This window comes from Aptenodytes patagonicus, chromosome Z, assembly GCF_965638725.1.
Source record: "Aptenodytes patagonicus chromosome Z, bAptPat1.pri.cur, whole genome shotgun sequence".
NCBI classification, from domain to species: Eukaryota; Metazoa; Chordata; class Aves; order Sphenisciformes; family Spheniscidae; genus Aptenodytes; species Aptenodytes patagonicus.
This window is the reverse complement of record NC_134982.1, coordinates 17,134,733-17,144,943: the sequence shown is the minus strand read 5'-3', so window position 1 is coordinate 17,144,943 and position 10,211 is coordinate 17,134,733. Positions and strand designations below refer to the sequence as shown.

The following is a 10,211-nucleotide window of genomic DNA, read 5'->3' as shown; positions in this document are numbered from 1 at the left end:
TTGCTCTTGGCCATGTGGTCTTGCCTTTCCTCCCTGGTGCTCATCCGGGACTTTGCTCAATCAGTTTAACTCATTGATCAACAGAGGGTAACTTCTGATACTTTGCTTTCAAGATTTTCTTAGGTCTTAGAAAGTTGGATCAGCTCATGGAAGGGCACTGGCAGAGAGCACTGGAACGGGCACAGGTGAAAGTAGTGGGAGCTGCAGTTCCCCACATGGCAGTGGTGAACCACTGCCTTCACTGCCGTTTCTTAAAGCCCAGTTGTGAATCCTCCAACTCCCACTGGAGCTCAGGTATTTTTAGAGCCCTATAAAAGGCATAAGCCTTCTGAAGCTTAGTTGTTCAAGCAGGAGGTATAAGCAAGCATATTTACTCATCATGATTATTTATTTGCATCGAGTTCTACAGACAAAGTTGTTTCTACAGACAGTATAAACCATAAGAGAACACCAATGCCCCTCTCTGGCTTACCTTGTCCAACGGTTCAGCTAAGGTGAAATTCACATGAAGACGTCTTAATTAACAAATATATTTGGTGTCTGAATGTGAGCAATATGTCCATGCTCCCATTCTAGTCTGAAGAGTGGAGAGCCCTAATCAGCTCACCTAAAGCAGACACCTATATCTGGTCAGCTAAGTAGCTCTTTAGACTATTAACTATAATGGTAACTTAGACCTACCTGACACAAAGATGTTTACATTCCTGGAGCTGTTTTCTTCCACTGGGGATCAATTCAACTGCCAAAACATGGGCATCTACCATCATTCAGGCTTTTAGGTAAGACAGAATCTACACAAGATGTGTGCTGTTCTGGACCAGCACCTGGAAGCCCGATTACATAGCTTAAATGGCACCGGATGTCTGTGTAGAGGAACTGAATCACACCGTGATTCCCTTGGGAGGAAAGGGTTTACCCTTGTCTAGCTGGATTCCTCCAACAGCTCCCTCCCTACTTCTAGAGAGAGAAGAGAGGCAGTAGTACATTACTAAGTTACGCACCGGGAGACGTTCAAGATAGGGCATTTTCCATAGAGACAGACTGACATTTCTGACATTTCAGAGTTCATATACTGTTAGGTTTTACCTATCACAACAAGTAGCTACCGAGGTTTGTCAGAATATCTGATTTGTGGATTCAACTGTAGGTGTCAATCTTGAACTAGTGCAGCTTATTTATTTGCAACCACAGGCTGTTCCAGCCAAAGGTAAACTGGTCTGCTAAATTAGTAACACGTCTTGGCCAGTTCTGGGTACAGCATGTCCTACCTCCATCTATAAATTTAGGTCCGTGCTTCTGTTTTTAACTATATATATCTCAATCAGTGAAAACACTGTTCTCATTAGGCATTGCTTCTATTCTAAGGAAAGCTGCATTCTACTTTATTCCATGAGAAATACTTGATTTCTCCTAACAAAATCTCTATTTTCCATTAAAAAAAAAAATTATCTGCAATAAAACACATTGTGTCAGGACAGATCAAAGACAATACATTTATTAAACTTTGAGAAAAACAAACAGAACACTGACATAAGGAAAGTTAAATAGAAACTGAAAGACACATCTTCTGACCGGCATATAATGGCTTGTGTGACCAGTAAAGTACCAAAATGACATTCTGAGTTTGATTGAGGTATTTAACTATTTTTGGCAATAGAAACAGAGTAAGAAACTTCTTCCAAACACACACATAGGCATTACTTGCATTAGTGTCTATCATCTATGAAATTTTATATGAAACTAAATAACGTAGCTGTTAGAAAAATATAGCAGCAAATTAGCAGAATATCTAATGCACATTTACCATAAAGTACGTGCTAAACTTAAAAATCCCACCCAATAGTTGGGCCCAGTCCTGTAGCCCTTGGTCACAAAGAGAGCATCAGTGAGTTCAGTGGGAGACATCATGAGCAAGACTTGCATTCGCTGCATTTCATACACTTCAGTTCAGGTCAGAGAAAGGAAATGAACGTCCCTATTTGCTTTCTAAGAAGAACCCTGCTATGATGAAACCACGGCTAAGAAGGTAACTTCTGAAGCAATAATAGTTCATTGCAAAACGCTCTCAAGTTCTTAATATACCTAAGAAAAAAAAGAGCTTTCCCACTGAGTTTCAGTTTTCTCTTCTTTCCTTCTGAAAGTCTGCCTAACGTGGTCAGAGGAGATGCTGTTAGGCTGCAAAAACGAAAAACACTTTTGAACAATACTGTATTCAATTCCCGTGTTCCACTGAAGTCTTTTAATCCTGTTATAGCATTTAAAAATGAACTGCTGGCTAACTCCTGAAGTCCTTATTTTATTTTTTTGATCAAGACTTTGTGTGGCGCAAACTAATAAATGTAGTGATTCTTTTGGCTGTAGGAGGGCTTCAGAAGTTGGTCAAATGTGAAGAGATTATGCTGCTAAGTCACCAGATCTTATTCATGTGTTCTCAAAAATTTTCAGTGAAAGTATAGTTGCACACTGTTTAATAGAACTCTGTGGTCAAAAAAATTTTGCTTAAAAAAGTATATTATTAGCATTAAGCAGAATCTGACGAAGAACATAACAATTTGCCCAAATATTTTGTCTGTTTTAAGGTTTTCTACAAAACTTTAAATTGAATGTATATTTCTATATTAGTTACCATAAGAAATTAATAGAATCAGTTACTTTAAGTTTCTACAATATTTCAAAATTTCTCTACAGGTTTCTTTGGAGGTATAAAATGGCTCTGTAAAAATCTATTTTTTCTTTTTGCTGCGAACAAAACTTTTATAAAACAGAAAGCTTTTTTAAGATTGCAGCAATTACATTCCTTAGGTGGGTCATCATAATTGAACTACAGTGTGTAGCGTAATAGAAAATGTTTATGTTTTTATGACTAAAATATTAAAATATATCTTATCAATTTATATAAATCAAAATAGATGTGTTATTTATTCAAGCTACTTTTGTTTTTTCACCTATATGTTCAGTTCCCAATTATTGATATAAAGATCTCTGCCAACAGCATGGTTTTTACTAAATTCTTAGACTTTAAACCACCTGATTTTTAGCTTTATCAAAATGCATGATTTACTGTACATTAAACATAGTAACTTCAATGTTTAGTATCACAAAAATCAACACCCACAAGAACAAGACAGTCACTGCTAGTAAAACATTCTCAAGACAAATTCATAGATAATATTTACAGAACACAATAGGAATATTTTGATGAATATTTTATGTTGCAACATTTCAGATAAAATTATAAGAACCACGACACACTTTTAGACTTCATTTTGGTTTCAGCGTACAAGCCCGAGCTGACTCTCTGCTGTGAAATACTGCACACACCTAGTCAAAGAAGAGCTACGGCATGATTTTGTTCAGCTGGTCTGTGCTCACATAGCCACAAGACATGTTGAATTCCTTGTCTGGCACAGGCAGTGCAGTTGCATTGAGCACAAGGCCTTGTGGAGAGTGAACGATATGAATAGACGTATAGTCTGGAACAGGCATCTCTGAACTTGGGGTTTCTGCTGCTGAAGCTCCAAGATTGACACCGGTAGTGGTAAGGCTCTCTGTGGTGAAGTAAGCGTCCTCGTTACAGCTTTGCTCCTGAACATGCGGCTCGTCCTCTTCGTGGGAAGTCACAGCAATACATTTTTTCACATCTGCCTCACAGAAGTAGGCGTTGTCCATGGTGAAGTTTTGTTCTGTGCAGCCTTCACACTGTGCTCTCCCCACCTTGGATTTCTGCCCTGGTGAAAGTACAACGCTGCCTGCTGGAGTAATATCACTCACTTGCGTGTAAAAGTCAGTATTTGTCAATGAATTCTGGTTACTTAGCTGGGTATGGACCGATGGGCTCGCTGAGTCAATGCTGTCTGCAAAAGGTGGCCACAGCTGGCTATTTTCGGACTGAGTATTCATATGTGGCTGTTGGGTGTCTGTGTCGGCAAGGCTTGGAAATGACTCATCATTATCTTTTCTATCAAGGCACAAGAGATCTTCTTCTTTTTCAGTTACCTTTTTGAACTGATCAATATCAAAGATGGCATCACATGTGTCGCTTGCACTGAAGTCTGTCTCTGGAATATCTGGTTCACAACAACTGGCCCGTCCAGAATCATCGTCCTTCGCTCCCAAGCAACCATGTGATTTCAGATGATCTTCACTCAGGAGCCTGTCAGTATCCGAGACTCTGTTCTTTTCATCAGGGTCTTCTATGTCCAACTCAATAAACTCAACCCACAAGTCATCATTGTACAGCTGTGTCTTGTAGTTGTCATGGCTGGCTAAGATGGAGTTCACTTCATCTAGCTTCCCTTTCTATAAAGGAAGAAAAAAATGAATGTTATGAAGGGAATAATAAATATGCTTGTGCTTTTTATGATGTTAACTTAAGGAAAGGTAACTGTAGCTGATGTAGTAATTGCAAGGTTTTTTTTCATTATTTTATGAAAACTAATTCTGTGGCAAATCCCCCCATGTCATAATCTTTTCCTACAATTTTTTTCTGCCTGGGACAACAATTGTCACCTGCTATTACTACAAAGATTCCCACTGTAGATTTTAGAGCACAATATTACCTTCAAGAGATCTGGGTCAATCCCTTTAATCTTTGGAACTGGCACAGGAGGAAAAATCAGCATTTTTAACCTGGAAGAAATAAATGATGGCTTTTAATTGACAGTGGTCCTTTTTGAGGAAGTTAGAAAGAAGAGCTTTACATTGCGTTTATACTTAATTACTTCAGAACTGAACTGTTTGAGGATTAAATTTCAAATAGTCCTAAGGAAAAGAATTATTGTTTTCTCTCACTGCAAATAAAAAAAGAAGTTTCCTGCAGCCTTCCTTTTTGAAATCACATACATTTATGTGGGAATCCATTTTGGAGTCTAGTCTTTGATAATGTAATGCTCTATAGAGAGAGAGTAAATTCCTAGAGCTCTGTCAATAGTTTCCCTTTTTACATAATTTTCAAAGAAACCTGATACAAGCCTCAGTGCAGAGTGACTTTCCCCAAATTTTTTTTTCAGGGACACAGTATTCTTGCATAAGCCCAATAAATTTAAATAGGGGAATAGAAAAAGGGAGTTGGTGAAAAGAGGGAAGTACTTTAGAACAAATAAATAAAACAGAAACACAACTGCAAAAATTTAGGCTAGTATTTTGCCATCTCTATGACACTTCTGTTTTCTGAATTATTAACATAACAAGTAATATATAATAATGACAGGGTTTTACCCTTGTAGACAAAGGCCAAGTAACTTGCTTATGCATGTACATACTGTGGAAATACATATTATTCTAATCCTTCATCAAATGAATTTCTAATTCTTTGGGGGGGACAAAAAAAAAAAAAAAGAAAACCCAAATAGAAGGATGATTTTCCATTAATAATAGTCCAACAATAGCAGGTCATGCCTATCTCCTCCATTTTACCTCCCTGCTTCCTTTGCAAACAGGTGAACTGTAGTTCCCAAAAGGAAAATTCAACATTCTCTTTATACTGGGTTACTTGCCTGTTTCAGAAAGTAATCTGTGGGAATGGTAGATCCAAATCCAAATATTAGTTTTGCTGCATTGTTAGTGACCTTGGTGAGGTCCAGAGAGGATCACAGGAGTCTTAAGGAGTGCTATAGAGAAACTTAGGCACCTTCTGCTTAACTACGGCAGGCCCAAATTCCAGAGCTGTTTTTGTTTTTGGCAGACCCTGAAAGTTCTGCCCAGCAAGCCTCAATGAGAGCCAGAAACCCAGTAATTTTCCACCTAATCCCTGGAGCGGCTGTGTTAGCTGTGCACTGGCTGGGCTCTCAGGGTGCCAGTTTAAGACTTGCACTTACAGTTGAATCCACAAATCAGCTATTCTGACAGGATTGGGCACTGCTTCTAACGAAACAGACAAAAGATTTTACCACTCGCTGCCTGGAGAAATCATTCAGGAGGGAGAACTACGCTCTGCTCCTTTCTTAGCCTTGCGTAAGTCAAGCCTGCATCTCTCAACTCTGAGAGAGTATGGCCTAACCCTATGGCATCTGTCCTAGGGAGCCTGGTTCAGATCTTGTGATATCAGAATTGAGGAAAATATGAATTGGTATCTTTTCAGATACAGGAGGAAACTGAGCCCGGATATTTTGCATTATGGGAAATCTATGCAGCCTGCTCCTCTGCAGAATACATTGCCGCTCCCACCACCACGTGCACCAACTTGAAGGAAAGGGTGCAGGCCCACAGGTCCAGAAAAACTTTCCAGATGAAGGGTCCTCAGTGGAGAAAAGCCTCCTCCAGCAGTCATGATTAGCATGGAAGTTATTAATAAGCTCTGATCAGAGACATGCTTCAGCCCTCAGGATCATCTGTGACCAAGCCAGTCTTTGCTCAGTGAGCTGACTTTAGTGAGCTCCTGGTCCCACATGCAAGTTGTTCTTGCCTTATTCTGTCGCATCAAGCTTTTGTCATGCATTGTATCAGGAGCCTTGCTCTTAACTCTGGGACTGGGATGCTATTGCAGGGAGTGGCTTCCTGAAATTAAGCTCTGCCAAAGCATAGTGCTGCTTGCCTAAACTGTTTTTTCAGAGCTGCTCCAACTGCACCATATTGTTTTCATTTCAATGACTTGTCCTTATGCTGGTATGTGCAAAACACCTCAGTGTTCATTTTCGAAGTGTATATACAAGACCACAGACGACATGCATGTGTGTACTGCGACTTGACCATGGTGTTGCTCCATAGTCTAGGACAGTAAGGGTATGACATCCAAGGTGAATTACTCTGCCAAAACCTATCCCTGAACACACATACTAGGGGATGAATTAACTTTGAGACCATTTTGTCATTTTTATATATGTGTCATTGTTTCATTTTTATAAATGACACAATCCTGTGCTTTGTTTTATTTTATTCTGTTATTTATAGGAGCTGCAGTCTATCCACAGAGACCAAATACTCCCCTGTGACTCAAGCTCTTTCCCTTGGGTCGATGAAGAAATAGTCAGAGATTAGTGGAATAGTCTAAGAACAAAAACAAATATATAGACGTATGTTTGTGTGAAACTTTTGAACAGTATGTAGGTAAACATAGTATTTACAAAATTTGAATGGACTAAAGAAATAATCCCCTTCAAGGCTTAAATAAATTAACTATGTAAATACTGTAGATTAAAATGTTCTGCAATCCAACAGGAAGAGGGGCTGTCAACATAATCAGATTCCCACTGCTGAAGGCCCAGTACGTACATATGTAGCTTATGAGAATGGACAACAATCCTCAAAATAGTTTCTAGTCCCCCAGATTCGAAACAATTGAAGCACCCTATTTTTTAAACTACAAGTACATAAAATCTGACAAATAAAAACTCTCTACCTTGGTTGTTTAGACAGCAAGATTAACATCACTGTTACAGCCAGCCCACATGCTCCGAAGATAACAACTAAGAACCATGGAAACTCAATTTCTGAAACAACAGAACAAAAACATGTTAGCATGAATCTTCATCTCTGTTGCACCTTTAATTTGAACCTTCTCTTCCACTGCCTGAGGATTCCGAAGTGGTAAAAACTGATAGGAGAATTTTTGGTTACTTAAATGTGTTAAGTTCTGTGTTAAGCAGAAATAAAAATACCCATTTGGTCTCAATAGTTTGCATACTGCATTTGTGAGTCCACTGACACTCCTTGCAAAAAACAGACCAAGTTTTTAAATATAAACAAGATCTTAGTACAGAAAATATATGTAGCAAAACCAGCCATGAGGAACATTCTGCCTGCTTGGAACATGCTACCAGTAGTCCTGACGGCGTAGAATGCCGCAGACCATGTTACTGCTTGTTCGTCCAAGCTGAGAGAACATTATTAATAGCATCATAAATCATAGGCAAACTATTCTTCTCTCACAGAAACTAAAATGTGGTGTCAAAAAGAATATTATTTCTCCTTCTAAAGGCCGAACATTAATTATGCTGTGAACCATCAGCTGAAAAAAAAAAATTTCTCCCTTTTATTTACCTTGCAGGTGGCTACAAAGAATTTAGGTCATCGAGAAATGCAATTTGGTAGGAATGAAGAACACTGCTGATAAATGAAATGTTTTATCTTTTAAATACTGACAATTCCATTATACTTAAGATGACACTGTAGAATACAAAGTATAGAGAAATTTATTCTGGCTGTAGTCTTAGATTCTTCTCATTTGTTCCCAATTTTAAGTTTTCCATACAAACTTCACTCATTTTTTGGGCCAAGGAATACTGGACAGAAAGCTTTAGAATTATATACATGAACATAAATACATGTCCTTTGGGGGGTGGGGGGCGAATGCAGGTACCAGTTTTAGCCCTGTGCTCCCAGCTTAGATTTTAGACTGGACACGTTTTCAGGCACGAGTGAAGTCCTACCTGAATATGTCTGTGCTAGAGAGGTCCCTATTTTAATGGAGAACCAGTAACTCCTTGTCATGTCAGTGAGACCTCCGAATGTCCAGCTGCTTTAGAAAGTTAGAATATTGCATTTGAATTTAACTACTTTAAATTTTTAATACACAGAAAATTAGATTTTAAATCTGTGTTCCTAAAGGTGATATATAAAACAAGCAAGAATAAATTCTCAATCAAATCAGATCACTGCTGCTGTGTGAGATGTATGGATATGGATCAACTTGCAGAATCTGGGTTGTAGTGACTGAAGAAAACTGTGCTTGTAGGATGGTTTTAGATTTTTGTAGTATTTTAATTTTGTTCATATGAAAACCTTGACAACTTAATGCAGCTGGATTTAATAAAATAATGCCACATGTCCAGAACATTAGCTGTTCATATAAATTAGGAATGAAAACTAGTAATACAAAGAGTTAAAAAGAGGAATCTAGCAAGGTTTTGAAAGGTAAGAGTTACGGGTGGCTTTATTTAACACCTTCACTAATACCCTGGAAAATGAAATGAAGCAGCTTGTTAAAATAATGTGCTGAAGAGCTCATATTTTGAAGAGTTAATTTAGTAGCTCAGACCTGAGAATGCTTTAGGAAAAGGCACTGTCTCATTCTTTTAATGGAAAAAATGTGGTGCTTGATGGCTGTTTCTTCTTCTGTCTATTAAAGCACTTTAAAAACAAGCACAAGACAAGCAAGAATCAGAAAAACACTCACTGTCCTTGATAGTATTGGGCAGATCAGAAAAGCACATCATTCTGATAACAAACTTAGCCAGCAGTAGAACACTTTAACAGAAGTGACCATTCTTCTCCTCACTACAGGAGTGCTCATTTTAGATGATGAAGTATGAGATTTAACTGTATTTTAGGCTCTCTAAGATGTGCAACAGCAGTTATTATTTCTGAGTCTTAAAGCTATCTGTATTTTTGCTCTCTGATGAGCTGTGAACCAGTCTTGCTGAGTTTACTTCTGAACTTGTATATGAACTCACACATTCTCAATCTCACCAAATGATTTTCATGTAGTAGGCTGAATTATCAATCTATTCAAGCATACAACAACAACGGTAAGGAGAAAAAAACCCCAGTAACACCAAAAAGACAGAAAGACAGCATGGTTATAAAAACACTTTGCTGCACTTTGCTTATTTACCTTCGGCACAATGAACAAATTCAATGCCTGTTTGAGAGAAAGATACATAAAGGATTTCACTGAACTCCCCAAATTTTTCGGAGGTACGTTGTCTTGATCGGACTCGTATCTCATAGTCTCTTCCTGTCTTCAGAGAGTACAGTGGAACTATTGTTGAGAGCCTGGGTTCTAACTGTAAAGACAGAAGGACTGTGATTTATTTGTTTGAGTTATACCGGCAATTTTATGCTGCTTCTTGATTTCAGAAATAAACATTTGAAGGCGTTTTTGCTACCTGGAACTGTAAGAATACCATGAGAAGAGTTCAGAGAAAATTCACACCATGTACTTTAGACTTACTACCTATCAGGCTTTGCTGTGATTCAGGGGACCAAAAGCAGAGAATCCAAGCTCTCTGTAAATACAGTCAGTGAAGAAAGGCAGCTGCCCCCAGTTACATGCCGTAAGTAGGTGGTGTGAACATCTCCCACTGATCTTATCAAGCTGTAAATCCTTTTTACTGTTATAACATTACTAACTTCACAATGCCAAAAACCTTGTTAAAATAACATGTGAGTCTTAAAACTAGTGCAATCTCCACTACAGAATTAATTTTAAGAAGAAAAATGATTTAAAGGCCTTCTAACCAGACGTATTGCACCTTACAAATGTTATTTACTTG

At 38.2% G+C, this 10,211-nt stretch overlaps 1 protein-coding gene across 3 annotated transcripts in view; it reads right to left on the bottom strand.

Annotated features, from left to right (window-relative positions):
• Positions 1–1,479: 1,479 nt before the first annotated feature.
• Positions 1,480–10,211, bottom strand: part of GHR (growth hormone receptor) — a 130,830-nt gene continuing 122,098 nt past the window's right edge. For all 3 annotated transcript variants that reach the window (XM_076363064.1, XM_076363062.1, XM_076363063.1), the window contains exons 7-10: positions 9,551–9,722; positions 7,337–7,427; positions 4,560–4,629; positions 1,480–4,299 (exon numbers count right to left, since the gene is read on the bottom strand). In XM_076363064.1, coding sequence (XP_076219179.1) covers positions 3,337–4,299; positions 4,560–4,629; positions 7,337–7,427; positions 9,551–9,722 — 1,296 coding nt within the window. In that variant the 3' untranslated portion in view covers positions 1,480–3,336. The remainder of the gene's footprint in view (positions 4,300–4,559; positions 4,630–7,336; positions 7,428–9,550; positions 9,723–10,211) is intronic.